Source organism: Sarcophilus harrisii, chromosome 1 (genome assembly GCF_902635505.1).
Source record: "Sarcophilus harrisii chromosome 1, mSarHar1.11, whole genome shotgun sequence".
NCBI classification, from domain to species: domain Eukaryota; kingdom Metazoa; phylum Chordata; class Mammalia; order Dasyuromorphia; family Dasyuridae; genus Sarcophilus; species Sarcophilus harrisii.
In genome coordinates, this window is record NC_045426.1 from 295,957,971 (window position 1) to 295,981,924 (window position 23,954).

Sequence of the window (23,954 nt, forward strand, 5' to 3'; positions counted from 1 at the left end):
GTAGATTTTGTGAAATGTCAGAAAGTTTAAGAAATGCAAAGTAACCAGTTTGAATGCCAAAACTGAAAAAAAAAAAACACCCCGGATGATAAATGTATATTACTTAGATTGTGATGTGCATGTCAATGGTTTCTCATTCAGTTCATTAGTACATATATCTCCAGTAGGCACTATAGAGAAACAGTGAGCTAGTCCAAGGCTTATATAGAAGAGGGAGGAAGATCAAGCTGGATTTAGGAAACCAGCCAATGTCAATGATCCCATCCTGTTTGTTACCACAAAGGTTCATATTTGAGGCACCAAGGTTCTCCTAGTGATGCTATTTGGCCGTGAGTCATGGAAGACCACCAAAAATAAAAATTACAGGTTATTCAAAGGTCATCAGGAAGCTTTGTGGTAGTTGTAAATCAGGGATGACTTATATGACAAGATGTTTATTATCAGAACAAGAAGGTGCTCATAGGCACAGATGAACAAAATAGGGCTGCCCTATATGCAAAATATTAAAAGAGGAAGGCTGCAATCATATCAGATAAAAGACTTTATACAGGGTATGGCTGAGTGTATAGAATACTGAGCTTAGAATAAGGAAGACTTACCTTCCTAAATCCAGACATGATTCTTTTGAAATCAACAAACTAACTGAATGATCTTGGGCAAGTCACATCTGTAAAATGAATTGGAGAAGGAAATGGCAAACCACTTAAGTATTTCTGCCAGGAAAACCCCAAATGGCATCACAAAAAGTCAGACATTGAACCTGAAATGACTGAACAACTTTAAAAAAAAAAAAAAAAAGACAAGGATTATACAGGTTCAGGAAAGGGAGGATTTGGGATCTGCATTAAAAGAAGCAGGAATGGCATTGTTGAAATCACAGATCCATGTAAATATCAATATCAATACAAGATATAATTGCTTTATCTTTTTAGCAAGTTTTGGCGCATAGTATACCCCATTTTTGACCCAAAGTAAACTGGTCATTTTTGTGATAGATTACTAGAATAAACAGTAGAAATGAACATTTTTGTCCAGTTTTTTTTCCTTTGTTAAGATTTCATACCATGTAAATGAGTTATTAATGATTGGAAGTATTTCAAAGTTATTGAATTGCATAACTTGGCATGTTTGAGGATATACTAAAATCTTAAATTTAGTGGTTTGAATAAAATCTCTGTGGTCTTTAGGTTGTGTTGTAATCTCTGGATCTTGAACACCACTGCCAGACTAAATTTTTGTAGGTTTAAATGTATTATTTCATGCTGTAAGCACTCTAGGCATCTCTGCTGCCTTATAAATGCAACTCAAACTCTATCTCCTGACACTCAAGACTTTCCACAGTCAGATACTATCCTGTCTTTATAGATTAATCTCATAGTATTTGTTGCTAGTCACTCTCTGCTACTACCACAGTGAATAATTTTTCTCTTCACAGCCTTTCCTTTCTGGTTCTGTGCCATTGGTCACCCCCTGAAATGCTTTTCTCTCTCTAAGTCTATTGAAATCATACCCATCCTTTAAAGATTAGTTTAAATACTATCTTCTCTTGGAAACCTTTTTCTTCAACCTTTTGGTGGATAGTAAACTAATGCTCTTGGACCTCACATAACATTTTATACTTCATTTTTACACAAGCATCTATTAAACTTCACACTTCATGAGTGCAAAGACCATGTCTTATCAAAATGGTGTCTATTCTTCAGTACGTGGCACTGTGCTCTGCACTAGGTAGATGTCCAATTAATGTTTGTTGAAATGAATTGTTGAAAATTGACAAAATTAATCTAGTGTTACATTGATTTTATCTTCTTGTAATTTTGTTGTTGTTCAAACAAAATTTTTGGAGACAGTAAAGCTTATAAGCACTTTTAAAAATTGAAAAAAATTCAAGTTCATTTCCTCTTTCCTAAGCGAAAATTCTATGATTAATGTGTCATAACTAGAAGAAAAAATTTAGTAAATGGATAAAAGTTAGCCATTGTGTCATAATTGGTGACTTTTAAGGCTAATTTCAATTTGGGCTTTATAATTCTGTTTACCAGTTAATTTTTATCTGATTTTCTTGACTTGATTTTTTTTTTTTAATTTGCTTCCTGTACTTACAAATTAGAATTAAATTAAAGTTAAATATTTTTTATTGATTGCTTGGTTGTTGTCCTTAGTTCTCAAAATGGAGCAAAATGGCATCACTATGTTAGTCATGTTACAGTATATCCAACGATGGTTGATCAGACTTTTATGAGCTTGGAATGCTAGGTTGGGCACATATAGTCCATGTGAAAATTTGGGGTGGATTCTCTAAATTTGCACACATCATGTTTCTTTTGAGTACTTCAGTTCTGCTTTGCTCACAGAGTATATGTGGTACCTTCAAATAAGAAATTTGAAGAGAGAGGTGTCAATTTCAAGTGAATTAATCAGGGAAGACTCTATTTAATTTAAAAATGTATTTTTAATGACCTATGGACTCTCACCAGAAGAAAAATCATGCTAGTGTTCAAAATATGATTTAATTTTAGTATTTTAACATAGTTTGTAATGATTTATCTCTGTGTTAATAAACTCTGTAGAAACTTTAGTGAAAGCCAAACACATTGAAAAAAAAGAGTTCATTTAAAGTACATTTTGTTGATGTAAAAGACATATTTTATTAGTTTAAAACTCCACTAAGACATTAACCTTCCATTTAAAGGATGCCATCTTTTTTCTCTCAACAGTTAAGACAAGAAGTAGTAGCCTGTATGCGTAGAGATACAACCTTAGAGACTGCTCTGAACTCCAAAGCCTACAAACGCAGCAAGAGACAAACATTGAGGGAAGCGCGCATGACAGAAAAGCTTGAGAAACAACAGAAAATTGAACAGGAGAGGAAGCGCAGACAGAAGCACCAGGTATTCTGAAACCCCCCCCACATCACCCCCACCCCCGCCAATTTCCTTAGCATTTTCTTTTAATAGGAACCCAATTTTTAAGAAAGAAAATAGTTCAAATGTGTTTATGGCCATAAGCTCTTGGTGTAACACATTAATGTGAACTTGGTAAGAACCATAGTGACAAAGGAATTGCATTAAACTTTAAGAAATTATAAAGCCTAAGAGATCTGGGAAGTTGCCTGCAGTTACATGCCTACTTGATGGGAAAACCTTGACCAAAACTCAAGTTTCTTGATTTTTCATTCTAGTATTTTTTCTCCTACATCTCAAGAAGCAGTAGAATATCTCCCTATGGAAGCTATCTCCTAGAATGTTTTTGTGATCTACTAATAATATAAAGAGGGGAAAAGGAGATTGTTAAAAGAGATTAAATGTTATATTTATAATACATATGTATTGTGACTGGGGCTAGTCAATTTCTGAATCTATTTAGAAGTTTCAAAGGGACTAATTAAAAAATCCAACTATGATTTTATTAGCATATGTTTTGAAATACTATATGAAATAATTGTTTTACATTATGTAAGAATATTAATTTTCTATATTATAGAAAACTCTACTGTGTTTGTATATATATACATACATACACACATAACATACATTGATACAAGAAATCCCTTCTGCCCATATAGGCTGGCCCTTTAGAAATGATTTCTGAGACATGCCTAGAAGACTGAGGAGTTAAGTGACTTTCAGGGACAAGACTTAAACTGGGTTTTCTTGACTTTAAGGCCAATTCTCTTTTGATTATGCCATAGCTGATTTCATAATAGGATAATTTTAAAAATATATTTTTTATTAGCTGTTGGAATTCTAGTGTCAACTCAACTTGCGAATCCTTGCAGGGTGATGGGTTGCTAATACTGATAGACAATAATGCTTGTGTTCACACCTTTAGAGAGCTCATAGAAGCAAGAAATATTTAAGTACTCATTGGAGTTTACACGGTTTAGTATGAGATATCCGAATTTACATCTCCCTTAAGCCCTGCCTCCAGAAGGAGGAGTTAACCTTTGGGAGATCATATATATGGAGGAAGCTCTTCGAGCTAAAAAGAATTTCTCCGGAACATTGACTGGGGTTGGAGAGGAGCACTCTGATAGGAAGCCCACAAGCCCTATCTTCGAGGCAAGAGAGATTCATTGCATCTTCCAACTTGGTGCTGGCTGGAGGCTGAAGAAAGCAGAGGCAGAAGCCAAGGACAAAGCTGCAAGAGGTCTTGGAACCAAGCAGAGAGATAGGCCTGAGCTAACCAGGGTATATTGAAGGACACAATAAAAGATCTGAACTTTATCAGCTGACTGAGATTTTGGAGTAATTATTTACTTGTAACTGAAACTAAAGCTGCCTCCAGAAAACCTCCCCGAGAAACCTGCTTTCTCCCAAAGAGAACTATTATTATTATTTTAAAGAAGAGAAAAACACCAACAATTAGCCATGTTTTCTGTATACTCTCTTAGCTCCCTAAATACATTCCTCATCACTCTTCAATATTATAAATATCTTGGATATTATTAGGTTGGGTATTCCCTCTATTAATGTATACAGATTGTAATTTTATACCTTAATGTGTGTTGTTCTTGACTTGCTATGGTTAAAAACATCTGTTTCCCTTGTAGTTATTCTTTATGAGGAGGACCTTTGCCTATTGCTTGATCTATATTTGAAACATAGAGCCTGTGCTTCATTTTACAGATTAAGGAACCCAAGGTCAACAATTTACTAGGATGCAGTGTCATTGAGGGAAACTTTTAATGGATGATTTCAAGACATTAAAAAAAAAACATTAGAAATGTTTAAAAGTTCCTAAATGAAAATTCTGATTAATATGTCATAAATACAAGAAAAGAATTTAGTAAATAGATAAAAGTTAGCCATTGTGTCATAGTTGGCTAATTTCAGTTTGAGCTATATAATTCTGTTTACGTGTTAATTTTCATCTTATTTTCTTGGCTTGATATTTATTAAAAGAATTTTTCTTCTTGTACTTATAAATTAGAATTTAATTAAAATTAGTGTAATGTGTGGATCTTGTCTTGAGTCAGAAGGACTTGGGATCCAGATTGCCTTCTACCAAATCTTGACTACAAACTTAATATCTTAGGGAGTATTGAGCTTCTGTTTGGTATTGTTTGAGCAAGTGTTCACCAAATGTCTTACACTTATGAAATCACAAATCTGGTAGCAATTTTAAAAAATAAAGTGAGTGTATTATAGCAGATACGCTATCCATGTTCATTTTTATGTTAACAAGAGAGTTTATCATTTGATATTCCAGTAGATGCCATGTCATTCTCATTTAGAATAATTAATTGAACTTATTAGTATCACTACGTATTGGCCTGGTATTGTTTAAAAACTCCTTATCCATACACACATATATATATATAAATGATTCCTCAAGGACAGACTTTCCTAGGATGACACTTTGGAAAACTCTGCAATTAAAATTAGACATAGTTTGCTTTTATGTCATGCATTAAATTTTTTAATTCCTGTTAAATTTGCTTTGAAATTTTCTTTTGAAACATTAAAACCTCATTATGTATACGGTTTTAATTACATTCTTTTCAATTATCTTAGGAATACCTAAACAGTATTTTGCAACATGCAAAAGATTTTAAGGAGTACCACCGGTCAGTGGCTGGGAAAATTCAGAAACTTTCCAAAGCAGTGGCAACTTGGCATGCTAACACAGAACGAGAGCAGAAGAAAGAAACAGAACGTATTGAAAAGGAAAGAATGAGGAGGTTGATGGTAAGAGGAACACTTGTTGAAATCTGCTAAATTGGCCTTCTTGCTCTTAGCCTGTGATCCATGAACTTGTTTTTAAAAACATTTTGGCAACTGTATTTCAAGGTAATTGTTTTCTTCTGTAATTTGATACATTTTATTTTAAAACTTAATTCTAGGAAGGGTTCCATAGGCTTAACCAGACTGCTTTTAAAGGGCCTAGGACATGAAAAAAATTTAGTATTTGGCGACTACTATATGTTTATTTAATAACTTGAATAGCACACACACACACACTTGAGTAGTACAGATTTTGCTGCATCCCAGGATTGGCATTGTTCAAATCCTAGTTATAAATATAAAGCAGTGTACTCTACTATGTATTATTTTGATAGTCAAATAAGGAAGTATTGAAAAAAATAGTTTCTGTTCCTGGCCCTGGGATATTATAAATGGTATAGTGGAAGGAACACTGGATTTGGAACCAGAAGACATTCTGCCTCAAAAACTTACAGCCTCTGGGGGCCAGAAAAGTCACTTACCATCTCTGAGCCCAAATTCCTCAACTTGAAAATGAAAGAGTGGAGTAAATTATTTCATAGGTCCCTTCCAGTTCCAAATCTCTGAAATAGCCCAATTTTCCATTTAGAGAAAAACCTCTTCCTGAAAATCCTCCAATACTTATTAATAACCTAATTTCCTCATTTTTTTCAGCTCTTCCTTTTTATTTCATTTGTAAAACTAAGCATTAGATTGCTGCTGCTTTCCTATAGCTTGGGTATAGTTTCAAGAATCATTTAACATCTTTCTTTTTAAAAAATATTCATTAAAATGGGGAGATCAGAGATGTGACAATCCATTTGTATACTTTTTATGTACTTTACAGAGTTGGCTAGAGCAGGGAAGGATTTTAAAGATCAACTTCTTAGCTGGATGGTGCATTAGATAGCATGTTGCACACACTGGTGTTAGGAAGACAGACACTTGCTAGTTGTGGGATGCTGGACAAGTTACTTCATCTATGTTTGCCTCATTTTTCTCATCTGTGAAATGAAGGTAATCATAGCACCTTCTTCCCAGAATGAAATGAGCTATTTGTTTTGTATGCGTTAAAGTGTTATATAGTTCTGCTCCTCCTCCTCCTTATTGCCATCATGCCCATCTCCTGTACAACTTATTTTATAAGTGAGAAAGGTGAGGTGACAGTTAAGATGCAAAGCTGAGCCCTGACATATACCATCTAGCACTTTTTCCAGTTTGTTGTACTGCCTCCCATTTTTTGTCAGTCATTTCATTTCAAAGACAGATGTGCTTATCATTATAATGAGTGGCTATATGTTTGTCTTTTCTGTAATGAATTTTAGATTACAACTTGGATTTTTTAAAAAAATACACATTCCACACACACAAATGGGATGGAGGGAATGGAATGTGTGGCTGTGGCTATGCATATGACACTGTGATAGGAAATCCAAAGAACATTCTGGAGAGCAATGGTAGATGAAGATGAAATTGTTAATTTCAGTCATTCATTAAAAACTCAGAAAATTTCCTGGGATGAGTTTTCTGTTTCTGGTTTTACTCATCTTCTGTTGTCGTTAGAGCAAGAATATGTCACATAACCTAATGATACAGGCACTTCCAATTCTAATCATAATCTTTGACAGTATATAGCAAATACATCTTATGTTATGGTGGTTAATACTGTAAACTACTGTTTTTTTCTGAGTTTTTATTTAATTTAATTACTTTTGTTATCTTAATAATCAATTGCATAGAAACTAATGATTAGGCAATTGCAAATCAATTAAAATAATTATATAATATAATTAGTTCTGTTTTGTGGTGTTTAAAAAAATAGATCATCCAAAACCAAAGTTATCATGTCTCTATGTGCAATACATAATCATCCAGGGCAGGTAACATTTTATACCGAATAATGAATGATACTGCTTTTGCATTGATGAACACCTGTATCAGGTGTTTGACTTTGGGCAAGTCAGGTTTTCAGCTCCATTGGTTGTAACATCAGGAATCTAGTTTTGTTCAATGTATTCCAAGTGTATATTTACATAGTTCCAGATTTCAATAACTTTTGTGTCTTTATAACAGTAACTTGATATTAGAAAGTAGAGTTTTCTGTGTTGTTTTGCATAAAAAATATTTTTATTACTCTGAAAGGCTGAAGATGAAGAAGGCTACCGAAAACTGATAGATCAGAAGAAAGATCGGCGCTTAGCTTATCTTTTACAGCAAACTGATGAGTATGTGGCTAACCTTACTAATCTGGTATGGGAACACAAACAAGCACAAGCAGCCAAAGAAAAGAAAAAGAGAAGACGAAAGAAGAAGGTGAGTTATAAAATGAGACATTAATGAGCTATATAGCATTTATTAACATTAATTTTTTTGAGACAATTCATAAACATAAAACACATCTATGTACCATGTTTATTTTTAAGATCTATACTAGTTCATTAGGAAAAAATAAATTAATAACTTGACTGTGTTGCTTGGACATTAGACAAAGTATTGACTTAGGTTGGGGAGGAATGGAAAAGAGCTGATGAACCATACTGTACCATTGATGAATGATGAATCATTCTTTTCTAGTGTATAAAATAAATGATTGGGTAGAAGTCACACAGCACTTTATTCTACCCTTTCAGAATGTACTTACCATGTGTATTTTATAATAAGATTATTTATATCCGTGTCTTGTTCCTCTATGAGGTTTTGACCTCTAGAAAGGCAGCGATCCCATGTTACATAAATGTTGCATCTCCTTCAGCACCTAGCAAAGTCCTCTTACAATGACGAGTCAATGGAATGGGAAATATAGGATGTAGTCTATATAAAAGAAGTTGAAAAGAAACCAAAAAGATAGTTTTATGCCAATTTAGTGATGAAATATTTAGAGTCAAGAAACATGATTGGAAAAAGGCAAACTAGGGATGATTCTTTTGGATCATATTTTTTTGATAATTTAATTGATTTAAATTTGTTTAAATTTATTTTATACATTTTTATTGTTTTAAAGCTTTTCATTTTAAAAATATATGCACAGACAATTTTTCAACATTGACCTTGGCATAGCCTTGTGTTTCAGATTTTCCTCTCCTTCCCTCCACCCCCTCCCTTAGAAGAGAAGCAATCCAATATATGTTATATATTCTAAAAATAGATGTTAATAGATGTTAAATCCAATATATGTAAACATATATATATATATATACATACAATTTTCTTGTTGCACAAGAAAAATCAGATCAAAAAGAAAAGAGAATGAGTAAGAAAATAAAATGCAAATAAATAACATCAGAAAGAGTAAGAATGTTATATTGTGTGGATCGTGTTTTGAAATCAGATTTTATCTGGTAGAACCCAAAATAAATATTACCTTTTATAACAGATAAAAATTCACTAGCTTTTCCCTTGCTATGACAACTATGGTTTATAGGATATTATTATCCTAGATAGCTATGATGCTAAGGTGATCTCGCAACAACAACAAAATAAAAATCCTCAATAAATTATTTTGCAAAAGTATATTTTTATTACTCTGATATCTAAAGATGATTGAACAAAAAAGAAATTGTTTTGCCTTTTCATTGTTGAATATTTCCATGGGAATTATTTGACCTGTACCTCCTAGTCATTCATTATGTCTAAGGTGACCTCCTCAATTTTCCTACTAAATCTGTCTCTTCTCCTGATAATTATATTTCTCTCTCCCTTTTCTGTTGATGTCAATATCATCTTTCCAGTACCCCAAGTTTGTAAGCTTGGCATTATGTTTGATTCTTCCTTTCCTCTATCTTCAGCCAGTTGCCAAGTCATATTCATTCTCTCTTGAAAGTATCTCATCTTTTCCACTTTCATTGCAACCATTAGTTTCAGGTCTTCATTATCATTTGCATGGATTATTGTGATGACTTTCTGACTGGTCTTTTTGGCTCTAATTTTTGCCTTCCATTGTTCATCTTTTATGTCACTGTCTTAGTAAAACTTCTTCACATACATTTACAATTATTCATTTTCCTTTGTGGAAATCTTCAGTAGTTCTTCTTTTATTTCTAAATAAAGTATAAAATCCTGATATTGGCATTCAAGGTTCATAGTTTGGCATATACAGCCTCCCTCCAGTTTTTTTGATGTCTCCCCAAATTCTGCTATTTATTTGCTCTCTGCCTTTGTTCATGCAATCTTCTGTACTCCAAATGTACTTTTCCCCTTCCATCTCCATTTGTTGAAGTCCCTTCCTTTAGAGCTATCATCTTTTTTTTTAATCATACTGTATTAGAAATGCTTGTTTTATCCCATACACGTGTGTGTGTGTGTGTGTGTGTGTGTGTGTGTGTGTAATGAAATCCCTCCCTTTAAGATCCTTTATAGTCCCAAACAGAGACCTTCCATGAAGACTTCCCTGAATTTTTCTTTTTGTGAGAGTATCACTCCCTTCTCACATTTTTTATGGCATTTTAAATGAACTTTTATTTGAACTTGTCAGATTTTACTATGTATCAGTTATTTGGTTAAATGTTATTTCTCCCTTATTAGAGCATAAATACCTTGAGATCACTGTTTGTCTTATAAGTATCTTCTTACTCCCAGTGCGTACATCTCACACATAGTATGAACTTAAATGAATGTTTGTTCAATTATTGAATTGAATTGAATTGAATTTTATGGTCAAACACTGAGTCCTCTAAGGAGCCAATATACATGTCAGGAGAGATAAAATATTTGTAGCATTTAATTATTTGACCTTTTCTATCAAAACATTGAACAAAGTTATTATTGGAAAATAACTTACTTATTTCAAGATATTTGACTTGTTACATTCTTCTGAGTGAAAGGACAATATGATTCTTCTATTTCAATTGTGATTTTAAGTTATGAGATGGCATACTTTATAATGACTATGAACAAGAGAATATTTCATTTTCCTTTTAATATGCTACATCAGAACTTAAAGAAGTCTAGACCTTAAATTCTGGTTTGTTTGAAATCTATATTCAAGTTTAATAGAGAGCATATATGACATGGTGAACTCTACAAAATGCAGTATTTTTCCCTTTACCTTTTTTGGTTATTAAAATTAATAACTTTTCAAAAATAAAAATTATAAAAATTTTAAAATTAGTTGTTAAATTTTTTAAATCTAGGGGAAACCTTAAAGATCTTAGCATATGTTATTGTGCTTCAATGTGTCTAAAATAAATTATTTTGTTTCTTGTTTGTTTCTTGATTGTTTCTTGCACTTAGATAATACTTACCTTTCAGTGTTAAGTGTCCTGACATTAAGGCATGGGATAGGCAAAATATGGTTTCATGAAAGTATTGTGCTCACATTTGGAAATTCACATAAGTGTAGGATCTGTGAACTGAAGCTGTTGCATCATTTTCCTTTTTTTTAATTATAGCTTTTTATTGACAAAACATATGCATGGGTAATTTTTCAACATTGACCCTTGCAAAAACTTCAAACTTTTCCTCTCCTTCCCTTCACTACCTCCTCTAGATGTCAGGTAGTCCCATACATGTTAAATATGTTAAAGTACATGTTAAATACAATATATATTTACACAGTTGTCTTGCTGCACAAGAAAAATCGGATTTAGAAAGAAGGTAAAAATAACCTGAGAAGAAAAACAAAAATGCAGGCAAACAATAACACAGAGTGTAAATGCTATGTTGCACACTCACTTCCCAGTGTTCTTTTGCTGAGTGTAGCTAGTTCTGTTCATTACTGATCAGTTGGAACTGATTTGGATCTTCCCATTGTTGAAGATAGCCACTTCCATCAGAATTAATCTTCATATAGTATTGTTGTAAAAGTAGATAATCTCCTGGTTTTGCTGGTTTCATTTAACATCAGTTCATGTAAGTCTCTCCAAATCTCTTTATATTAATCCTGCTAGTCATTTCTTACAGAACAATAATATTCCATAACACTCATAAACCACAATTTACTCAGCCATTGTTCAATTAATGACATCCATTCAATTTCCAGTTTTTAGCCACTATGAAAAAGGGCTGCTAGAAACATTTTTGCATATTTTTCCTTCTTTAATATCTCTTTGGGATATAAGCCCAGTAGTAACACTTCTGGAATCAAAAAGTATGCATAGTTTGATAACTTTTTGAGTATAGTTCCAAATCGCTCTCTGGTTGGATCCATTCTCAACTCCACCAACAATGCTTTTGTGTCCCAGTTTACCCACATCCTCTCCAACATTCATCATTATCTTTTCCTGTCATCTTAGCCAATCTGACAGGTATGTAACGGTATCTCAGAATTGTCTTAATTTGCATTTCTCTGATCAATAATGGTTTGGAATACCTTTTCATATGACAAGAAATAGTCTCAGTTTCATCATCTGAAAATTGTCTGTTCATATCCTTTGACCATTTATCAATTGTAGAATGGCTTGATTTCTTATAAATTTGAGTCAATTCTCCATATGTTTTAGAAATGAGGCCTTTATCAGAACCTTGAACTGTAAAAATGTTTTCCCAGTTTATTGCTTCCCTTCTAATCTTGTCTGCATTAGTTTTGTTTGTACAAAAGCTTTTTAACTTGATATAATCAAAATTTTCTATTTTGTGATCAATAATGATCTCTAGTTCTTCCTTGGTCAAAACTTCTTTCTTCTTCCACAGGTTTGAGAGGTAAACTATCCTATGTTCTTATAATTTATTTATAATCTTATTCTTTATTTCTAAATCATGAACCCATTTTGATCTTATCTTGGTGTATGGTATGAAGAGTGGGTCAATGCCTATTTTCTGCCATACTAATTTCCAATTTTCCCAGCAGTTTTTGTCAAATAGTGAATTCTTATCCCAAAAGTTGGGGTCTTTGGATTTGTCACACACTAGATTCCTATAGTTATTGAATATTTTGTCCTGTGAACCTAACCTATTCCACTGATCAACTAGTCTATTTCTTAGCCAATAATACAAAATGGTTTTGTTGACTGCTGCTTTATAATACAGTTTTAGATCAGGTAGGTCACCATCATTTGATTTTTTTCTTTCATTAGTTCCCTTGAAATTCTTGACATTTTTGTTGTTCCAGATGAATTTTGTTGTTATTTTTTCTAGGTCATTAAAACGTGTTTTGGGAGGCTCATTGGTACATCACTAAATAAATAGATTAGTTTATGTAGTATTTTCATCTTTATTATATTCCCTCAACTTATCCAAGAGCACTTAACATTTTTCCAATTGTTTAGATCTGGCTTTATTTGTATAGAAAGTGTTTTGTAGTTTTTGTTCATATAATTCCCAACTTTCTCTTCATAGATAGAATCCCAAATATTTTATACTATTGACAGTTATTTTAAATGGAATTTCTCTTTGTATCTTTTGCTGTTAGATTTTGTTACTGATGTATAAAAATTTTGATGATTTATGTGTATTTTTTTGTATCCTGCAATTTTGTTAAAGTTGTAGATTATTTCTAATAGCTTTTTAGTAGAATCTCTAGGGTTCTCTAAGTATACCATCATATCATCTGCAAAGAGTGATAATTTGTTTCCTTCATTACCTACTCTAGTAATGGTGATAGTGGACAACCTTGTTTTACTCCTGATATTACTGGGAATGATTACAGTTTATATCCCCATTCCATATGATGCTTACTGACTATTTTTTTTTAATAGATGCTACTGACTATTTTAAGGAAAAGTCCATTTACTCCTATACTCTCAAGTGTCCTTAATAGGAATGGGTGTTGGATTTTATCAAGTGCTTTTTCTGTTTCTATTGAGATGATCATATGGTTTTTGTTAATTTGGTTATTGGTATAGTCAATTATGTTAATAGTTTTCCTAGTACTGAACCGGCCCTGCTTTACTGGTATAAATTCTACTTGGGCTTGGTGTATTATCCTGGAGATGATTTTCTGTAATCCTTTTGCTAATGTTTTATTTAAGATTTTTGCATCAATGTTCATTAGGGAAATTGGTCTATAATTTTCTTTTTCTGTTTTTGTCCTATCTGATTTAGGTATCTGTACCATATCTGTGTCATAAAAGGAATTTGGTAGGACTCCTTCATTCTCTATTTTTAAAAATAGTTTATATAGCATTGGAATTAATAGTTCTTTAAATGTTTGCTAGAATTCACATGTAAATCCATCTGGTCCTGGGAATTTTTTCTTAGGGAGTTGATTAATGACTTGTTCTGTTTCTTTTTCTAAAATGGGACTATTTAACCAATTTAAGAACTCAATCTGGGCAACCTATATTTTTGAAGGTATTCATCCATTTCATTTAAGTTTTATCAAATTTATTGGCATAAAGTTGGGCAAAGTAACTCCTAATTATTGCTCTAATTTACTTTTTGTTAATGGCAAGTTCTCCCTTGTCATTTTTAAGACTAACTATTTGGCTTTTCTCTTTCCTTTTTCTTATCAAATTTAGCAAGGGTTTATCTATTTTTGTTGTGTTTTTTTTTCATAGAACCAACTCTTAGTTTTATTTATTAATTCAATAGTTTTTTTTAACTTTCAATTTTATTAATCCCTCCTTTTGTTGTTAGAATTTCAAGTTTAGGGTTTGATTGGGGGGTTTTAATTTGGTCTTTTTCTAGCTTTTTAGTTGCAAGCCTAATTCATTTATTTTCTCTTTCTGTATTTTATGCAAGAGGGCCTCTAGAGGTATAAAATTTCCCCTTATTACCACTTTGGCTGCATCCCACACATTTTGGTATGCCATCTCATTATTGTCATTCTCTTGAGTGAAATTATTAATTGTGTCTATGATTTGCTATTTCATTCATTTATTCTTTAGGATGAGATTATTTAATTTCTAATTACTTTTTAGTCTCTTTTACCCTGGCTTTTTACTGAATGTAATTTTTATTGCATTGTGATCTGAAAGTGTTGCATTTACTATTTCTGCCTTTCCTGCATTTGAATTTGAGGTCTTTATGTCCTAATAAATAGTCAATTTTTGTATAGGTTCCATGAACTGCTGAGAAGAAAGTGTATTCCTTTCTGTCTCCATTTAGTTTCTCCAAAGATCTATCATACCTAACTTTTCTAGTTTATTTTGTGGTTTTATTCATCTCGTCCTGAGAGTGCAAGGTTGCGATCTCCCACTATTATAATTTTGCTGTCTATTTTTTCTTGCAGCTTTCTTAACTTCTCCTTTAGGAATTTAGAAGCTATACCACTTGGTGCATATATGTTTAGTATTGATATTGCTTCATTATCTATGCTGCTGCCCTTTAGCAAGATATAGTGCCCTTCCTTATAAAACTCTTTTAATTAGATCAATTTTTGCTTCTGTTTGATCTGAAATCAGGATGGCTATCCCCGCTTTTTTGACCTTAAGCATAATAGATTCTGCTCCAGCCTTTTACCTTTACTCTGTATGTATCTCCCTGCTTCAAATGTGTTTCCTGTAAACAATGTATTGTAGGATTCTGGCTTTTAATCCAGTCTGCTATCCACCTCCACTTTTTACCCCATTCACATTTATTGTTAAAATTCCTAATTCTCTATTTCCTGCCATCTTGTAAACCCCAGGTAATGCTTTTCTCTTTCCTTTCCCCCCTACCCCCCATCCCAGTATTAAACTTAGGAGCAACACTTGCCTCACACAGCCCTCCTTCTTTAGAATCTCTTCCTCCCCCTTAGAGTCCCCCTTTTCTTAAATCTTTTCCCTTTCAATTTCTGTATTCCCTTCTATGTATCTTATCCCTTTTCTTTTCACTTTTCCCCTTCCACTTTTCAATGAGGTGGGAGAAGTTTCTCTGTATACCGAATATGTGTAATATTTTGTCTTTGAGCCAGTTCTGCTGAGAGTAAGATTCACACTATGATTAATACCCCTCTCTTCTTTCCCTCAGATATAATAGGTTTCCTTTTCCTCTTTGTGAGATGTAGTACCTCCACTTTTCCCTTTTTCTGGTATAATTTCCTTTTCATCTCTAGATTCTTTTTATATTATAATAGTAAACCAAATTATACATGTACTTTGCATTTATACCTATAACAGAAATACAGTTCTCAAGAGTTATTTTTACCTTTTTATGCTTCCCTTGAGTCCTATATTTGGAGGTCAAACTTTTGTTTAGCTCTGGTTTTTTCATTGAATGTCCATTTTCTTCCCCATTCAGTTTGGTGGGGTAAGTTATTACTGCATACCAAGTTCCTTTGCCTTTTGGAATATCAGATTCCAGGCCCTTTGATCCTTTAATATGGAAGCTGCTAGATACTGAGTGATCCTTATTATGGCTCTTCAGTATATGAATAGTTTTTGGGTTTTTTTTTTTTTTTTCTGACTGCTTGTAATTTTTTCCCCCTTGGTCTGATAGTTCTGGAATTTAGCCACAATATTTCTTGAAGTTTTAATTTTAGGATCTTTTTCTGTATGTGATCAATGAATTCTTTCAAATGCTATTTTATCTTCTGATTCTATGACATCTGGGCAGTTCTCTTTGATGATTTCCTGAAAAATAATGTATTTTTTTTAATAATGCTCTTTTTTCATCATGTATTTCAGGGAGTCCAATAATTCTTAGATTGTCTCTCCTAAATCTATTTTCCAGGTTGGTTGTTTTCCCCATTTGGTATTTTACTTTTTTTTTTCCTATTTTTTCTTTTTTTTTTCTTTTTTTTTTTTTTTTTTTTTTTTTTTTTTGGTTTTGCTTGACTGATTGTTATTGCCTTATTGAGTTGTTCATTTCCATTTGTTCAATTCTGAATTTTAGTATGTTACTTTCTTCACTTACTTTTTTTTTAAACTTTTTGTATTTGTTCAATTGAATTTTTGAATGAGTTGTTCTATGGAATTTTTTTCCATTTCACAGATTCTGTTTTTTAAGGAGTTATTTTCTTTTTCCATTTCACAAATTTTGTTTTTTAAGAAGTTATTTTCTTTTTCTGTTTCACAAATTCTTTTTTTTTTTCTGGGAGTTGTTTTCTTTTTCTAGTTTATCAAATCCATCTTTTAATGGGTTATATGCTTTTCCCATTTCACTGTGTCTATTTTGTGTTGCCTTTTCCAAACTCTCTTGCAAGGCTTGTATTTCCTTTCCCAATTTTTTCTTCCAGCTCTCTTTTAAGGTCCTTTTTAAGTTTTTCTAGGAGAGTATAGTGTGATGAGGACCAGATTATTTCACCTTTGGGAGCTTCATCTGGAGACAGTCTACCTTTAGTCTCCTTAGGGATTGAAATCTGTTCTTCTCTTTTGCCATGAAAGCTATCAATTGCTAAAATCCTCTCTGCTGCCACATGGAGTCATCATCAATGCCCCAGGGTTCTCTGCTATCTGCCCTAGTGTTTGTGGTCGGCGTCTACACTGCCCCGCCACCCTGAGACTGAACTGCCCCAGGACTCTGAACTGTCTGTGCTAGCATTTGGGGTCAGCTGCCTGGGCCTTGCTGTCACTGTCTCTGTCCTGCTTCTGATTGAAACAGACCTTCTCTCTTCTGCTTCCTCCTGAAACCTCTCTACCCCAGGAGGTCACACCACAATACAGAGACTGCTCTGGCCTTGGGCTCTGCTCTAGCTCCGTTGGCATTTGTGGTCAGCTGTTAGTGCTTTGCTGCATCTCTCCTGTTTCTGATTAAAACAGATCTTTTCTGGTCTGTTTTCTCCTGTAAATTCTCTGCCCCTGGACTCTGAGCTGTCCATGCTGGTATTTGTACTGCTTGCCCTGACTGCCTCCCTCCCATTTCTAAATGAAACATACTTTTTTTTTTTTTTAACAGATCTTTGAAGTTATCTTCTGCTGATAATTTCTTGCACTCCAAATATTTGTGGGTCCTGCCTGTCCACAGCTAATTCAGAGGCTGGATTTTGTAATTATTATGAGAGATGTAAAGAAGGTCTGAGAGAAACATGTGTAGTCTCTGCCATCTTGGCTTCATTCCCCTCCCCCCATCATTTTCTTTTTCTTTTTTTTATTTAATAGCCTTTTATTTACAGGATATATGTATGGGTAACTTTACAGCATTAACAATCGCCAAACCTCTGGTTTCAAGTTTTAATCTCTTACCCCCCACTCCCTCCCCCAGATGGCAGCATGACCAGTAGATGTTAAGTACATTAAAATATAAATTAGATACACAATAAGTATACATGACCAAAACGTTATTTTGCTGTACAAAAAGAATCAGACTCTGAAATATTGTACAATTAGCTTGTGAAGGAAATCAAAAATGCAGGTGTGCATAAATATAGGGATTGGGAATTCAATGTAATGGTTTTTAGTCATCTCCCAGAGTTCTTTCTCTGGGCATAGCTGGTTCAGTTCATTACTGCTCCATTGGAAATGATTTGGTTGATCTCGTTGCTGAGGATGGCCTGGTCCATCAGAACTGGTCATCATATAGTATTGTTGTTGAAGTATATAATGATCTCCTGGTCCTGCTCATTTCACTCAGCATCAGTTCGTGTAAGTCTCTCCAGGCCTTTCTGAAATCATCCTGTTGGTCATTTCTTACAGAACAGTAATATTCCATAATATTCATATACCACAATTTATTCAGCCATTCTCCAACTGATGGACATCCATTCAGTTTCCAGTTTCTAGCCACTACAAAAAGGACTGCCACAAACATCCGTGCACATACAGGTCCCTTTCCCTTCTTTATAATCTCTTTGGAATATAATCCCAGTAGTAACACTGCTGGATCAAAGGGTATGCACAGTTTGATAACTTTTTGAGCATAGTTCCAAACTACTCTCCAAAATGGTTGGATTCGTTCACAACTCCACCAACAATGCATCAATGTCCCAGTTTTCCCGCATCCCCTCCAACAATCATCATTATTTTTTCCTGTCATCTTAGCCAATCTGACAGGTGTGTAGTGGTATCTTAGAGTTGTCTTAATTTGCATTTCTCTGATTAATAATGACTTGGAGCATCTTTTCATATGACTAGAAATAGTTTCAATTTCTTCATCTGAGAATTGTCTGTTCATATCCTTTGACCATTTTTCAATTGGAGAATGGCTTGATTTTTTATAAATTAGAGTTAATTCTCTATATATTTTGGAAATGAGGCCTTTATCAGAACCTTTGACTGTAAAAATATTTTCCCAGTTTATTGCTTCCCTTCTAATCTTGTCTGCATTAGTTTTGTTTGTACAAAAACTTTTCAGTTTGGTATAATCGAAATTTTCTATTTTGTGATCAGTAATGATCTCTAGTTCTGCTTTGGTCATAAAGACCTTCCCCTTCCACAGGTCTGAGAGGTAAACTATCCTGTGTTCCTCTAATTTATTAATAATTTCATTCTTTATGCCTAGGTCATGAACCCATTTTTTTTTGAGTTTTTTTTTAATTTTATTTTTATTTAATAGCCTTTTATTTACAGGTTATATGCATGGGTAACTTTATAGCATTAACAATTGCCAAACCTCTTTTTCCAATTTTTCACCTCTTACCCCCCCCCCCCTAGATGGCAGGATGACTAGTAGATGTTAAATACATTAAAATATAAATTAGATACACAATAAGTATACATGACCAAAAGCGTTATTTGCTGTACAAAAGAATCAGACTTTGAAATATTGTACAATTGCTTGTGAAGGAAATCAAAAATGCATGTGGCATAAATATAGGGTTAGAATTCAATGTAATGGTTTTAGTCATCTCCCAAGTTCTTTCTCTGGGCATAGCTAGTTCAGTTCATTACTGCTCCATTGGAAATTATTTGGTTGATCTAGTTGCTAGGGATGGCCAGGTCCATCAGAACTGGTCATCATATAAGTATTGTTGAAGTATATAATGATCTCCTGGTCCTCTCATTTCACTCAGCATCAGTTGTTAAGTCTCTCAGGCCTTTCTAAGTCATCCTGTTGGTCATTTCTTACGAACAGTAATATTCCATAATATTCATATCCACAATTTATTTAGCCATTCTCCAACTGATGGACATCCATTCAGTTTCAGTTTCTAACCACTACAAAAGGGCTGCCACAAACATTCTTACATACAGGTCCTTTCCCTTCTTTATAATCTCTTTTGGGATATAATCCGGTAGTAACACTGCTGGATCAAAGGGTATGCACAGTTTGATAACTTTTTGAGCATAGTTCCAAACGTTCACAACTCCACCAACAATCATCAATGTCCCAGTTTTCCCACATCCCCTCCAACAATCATCATTATTTTTTCCTGTCATCTTAGCCAATCTGACAGGGGTGTAAGTATATCTTAGGTTTCTTAATTTGCATTTTCTCTGATTAATAATGACTTGGAGCATCTTTTCATATGACTAGAAATAGTTTCAATTTCTTCATCTGAAAATTGTCTGTTCATATCCTTTGACCATTTTTCAATTGGAGAATGGCTTGATTTTTTATAAATTAGAGTTAATTCTCTATATATTTTGGAAATAAGGCCTTTATCGGACTGTTTTATCCCTTGAACCTAACCTATTCCACTGATCAACTAATCTATTCCTTAGCCAATACCAAATAGTTTTGGTAACTGCTGCTCTATAATATAATTTTAGATCTGGTACAGCTAAGCCAGCTTCATTTGATTTTTTTTTTTCATTAATTCCCTTGAAATTCTTGACCTTTTGTTTTTCCATATGAATTTTGTTGTTATTTTTTCTAGGTCATTAAAATAGTGTTTGGGGAGTCTGATTGGTATAGCGCTAAATAAATAGATTAGTTTAGGTAATATTGTAATTTTTATCATATTTGCTCACCCTATCCAAGAGCATTTAATATTTTTCCAATTGGTTAGATCAGACTTAATTTGTGTGAAAAGTGATCTGTAATTTTGCTCATAAAGTTTCTGATTTTCCCTTGGCAGATAGATTCCTAAATATTTTATATTATCAGTAGTTACTTTAAATGGAATTTCTCTTTGTAACTCTGACTGTTGGATTTTGTTAGTGACCCCCATCATTTTCTTAAGAATCTCCATTATTGAAAGGTAACTGGAGCCAAATTACAAACTTTCTGATAGAATATGAGCTTCCTAAAGGAAGGGAGTTTTATTTCTCTCTTTATATCTGTGGTGCCTAGTACAATACTTGGCACTTTATAGACTCTTGATAAATAATTGTGATATAATTCCTTTCAAATTGAATAATGATGCCTACTTACTTTGTTGACAATGTAGAAATCCTTGTGTACTTGTTCTGAATATGCTAATACCTTCCTCGCTGAAAATTACCTTTCATCTTCTTTTATGTACCTAGTTATTTACATATTTCCTCCATTAAAATATAAACTTATCAAGGAAGAAACTGTTTTTGCATTTCTTTATATCTCCAGTAATTAACATAATGCCTTACATAACTGGCTATCTATGAAAGCAGCATGTAAAACACCCTCAAATTAGCTTTTTAAAGACAAATTCATTTGTGGGGAGTGTTCTTTATGTAGAGACCTGGAATCTCAGAACCCAGGGCCCCATACTTTAAGACACCATCCTGAAGAGAGAGAACAAGACTTCAAGGGTACTAGTCCTGTGAACAGAGATTGCAAGATTGCCTTAGAAAATAGGGTAAGAAAAACTTACCTGGGGTGTTGAAAAGAAGAAATCACTTCATTTAGTAGTTCCTTTTAAAAGTAGTTTTTCTTACTAAATAGGTGCTAAATTCATGTTTTCTACTTACTAATAGAATATTCTAAGTGACCTACTAAATGGGCAGGAACTCTGTATGATTGATTTAATCCTACAACAAGGTGTTAACTCATTGGAATTGATAAGACAATAATTCCACTGAGTTAACACCTTGTTGTAGGATAAGACAATGGTTATCTAATTTAGCATGTGAGTTCTCTAGTTCAATATGATTGATATAATCCTAAAACAAGGTGTTAATTCAGTAGAATTAATATAATGATTCTCTAGTACTTAGTATAGTTCTACATGTTGACATTTATTCCACAAGATTGATACCTAAGATGATGTACTTATAATAAAGTATATAAGAGCTAAGGGATGATGTACTTATAATAAAGTATATAAGAGCTAAGGGATCTGGGAAGGAAGACAGACTTTAAGATAGAGACCCTGGTGGTGGCTCTCCTGCCTCCTGCATTAAAACCAAGACCCATTCTGGAGGGCCTCCAGAAAGTTACCCTGGCCCCAAGTGAAGAAGACAGACTGAAGGAGACAATGACTATTCTCATGGTGATCATTCTGCTGAAACCAAGCTAATCAGAACCTTACACCTAATGTAGGAATTTGTTTACCTAATGAAGGAGTTTTGCAAAAACAAAAATCAAATTATCATGTGATAGTATACAGGAGAAGTATGATGTGCTTTTCAATCAGTACTTACTACATGACTATTATAGGCCAGGCATTGTTCAAGTTCCCAGGGATATAAGCGCAAAGAAAAAATAATCATTATTTGCAAAGATCCAGCATTTGCTCAATATGGGTGTGTCTCTCTGCCTCAGTCCGTTTCTCACACACACATACACACTCCTTTCCTTATGCGCCCTGACATTATCTCATAAGTCTTTTTTCTTTCAGTCACCTATACTCATACTAGAAGACTTCAATCTCTATAATACTTTTTCTTCAATCTGATCACTTCCCATTACTTATTTTTCTACTCAACCTCAGCTACACACAGGTGATCTTATCATCATTCACAAAAGTTCCACTTTCATATTTATAAATTGTGAAGTTCCTTTATCTTTTATGTCTTACATAAAAGGCATGTTATATAAATATATTTTTCTTATTCAATCTTTCTCTATCTTATGATGACCTTTGTTCCCTCCATTCTTCATTCCAATTAGTTTCTCTGCCCCAAGTCTCTCCTGACCCTCATCTTCCACTCAGATGATTTTGCTAAAGAATGGGTCTAAACATGGTCACATCCTGTTCTATGAGCTCTAGGGACTTCCTGTTAACTTTAAGATCTAATGTAAAGTGCCTTATGTTAATATAAAATTATGTAGAATATAAATATAAAGTGAATAAATACAATGAGATATAAAATATACTCAAGGTAATTTAAGAAGGGCATTAACATTTGAGGAGGATGAGGAAAGATTTCATGTAGAAGATGGTATCTGAGCTGCTTAAAGGGAGAAAGGGACTTAATAATGTGTAGGTCAGAGGCAATATATTTTAGACTTGTGGGATGGCCAGTGTGAAAGCAATGAGAGATAGTATGTGAGGAATAGAGAGAAGGATGGTCTAGATGGATTGCAGAGTGTGAAAAGGAAAAGTCACATGTCATATGAAAATATGAATAGGTCAGAACCAGGTTATAAAGGACTTTAAAAGTTAAACAGAGATACTAGAAAACCTTTTAAACTGATTGAATTGAGAAGTCACAAGGGTGGATTAAGCTTAAGAAATGTTCCTTTGGCAGCTGTGTATAGGACTGACTGACCGAAGTAGGGAAAAACTTGAGGCAGAAAGACCAGTAAAAAGATTGTTAAAATAATCACTCTGAGAGGTTTACCAAGGGGGTAGAATGCAAGACATAATGTTGAGGGGAAACAACTGGATTTGACAGTTGATTGGATGTTTGAGTGGGGAAGAGTGAGAAATCCAAGGTAGTATTGAGGTTATAAACTTGTTCGACTGAAAAGATAGTTGTTACTTTATGCAGAAATGGGATGGTTTGAAGAGATTAGGATCTGGGAGTACAAATATTGAGTTTAGTGTTTAGCATGTTGAGTTTAATATATTTCTGAGACACAATATAGAATGTCTAAGAGGTCATTGGTGATGTGGGACCGAGAGTTCAGGGTCTAGGTATGTATTTGGAAGTTATCTGCATAGAGCTGATAGTTGAACCCTCCAGTGCAATATAAATCCCTTAATGGCAAAGACTGGGTTGTTTTTGCCTTTTTGTTTGTTGCATAGTAGGCATTCCTAAATACTGGTGGGATTGAAAACTTAGTATAAATGATTTGGAAAATATCTGCTGTTTTTCTTACTTGTGGTCCTAACAGCCCCTATTAACATGAATCTCTGAAAGCTGACTCTACCAATTTCCCTTTGGTAGGAATAATGTTGCATACTATTGTACACAAGGAAAAAATAATCCAGACTGTTCTTTTTAGCATTTTCCCATAGTATTAAATATTAAATTGCACCTGAGTGGGTTTTTTCCCCCTCCACAGATGAGAACACTTAGAAATTTAGAAAGATTATTTCAGATAGTTAGATAACAGCATTCTCTCTCTCATATTAGTGATATATAGTCATCCCATGTTTAAAATCTTTGGCCTAAACTTAAAAAATAACACATTTTTTCCAGAGTTTCAAAAAAGATCATTTTATATCTTTTACTAACTGAATGGTGTATTAAACATTTCTCTTTGATA

The 23,954-nt window shown here is 33.5% G+C and overlaps 1 protein-coding gene across 7 annotated transcripts in view; it reads left to right on the top strand.

The window, feature by feature from the left end:
* Positions 1-23,954, top strand: part of SMARCA2 (SWI/SNF related, matrix associated, actin dependent regulator of chromatin, subfamily a, member 2) — a 278,733-nt gene that overhangs the window by 106,625 nt on the left and 148,154 nt on the right. For all 7 annotated transcript variants that reach the window (XM_031943983.1, XM_012542924.3, XM_031943976.1 and 4 more), the window contains 3 exons: positions 2,718-2,891; positions 5,517-5,690; positions 7,848-8,018. In XM_031943983.1, the coding sequence (XP_031799843.1) occupies positions 2,718-2,891; positions 5,517-5,690; positions 7,848-8,018 (519 nt within the window). The remainder of the gene's footprint in view (positions 1-2,717; positions 2,892-5,516; positions 5,691-7,847; positions 8,019-23,954) is intronic.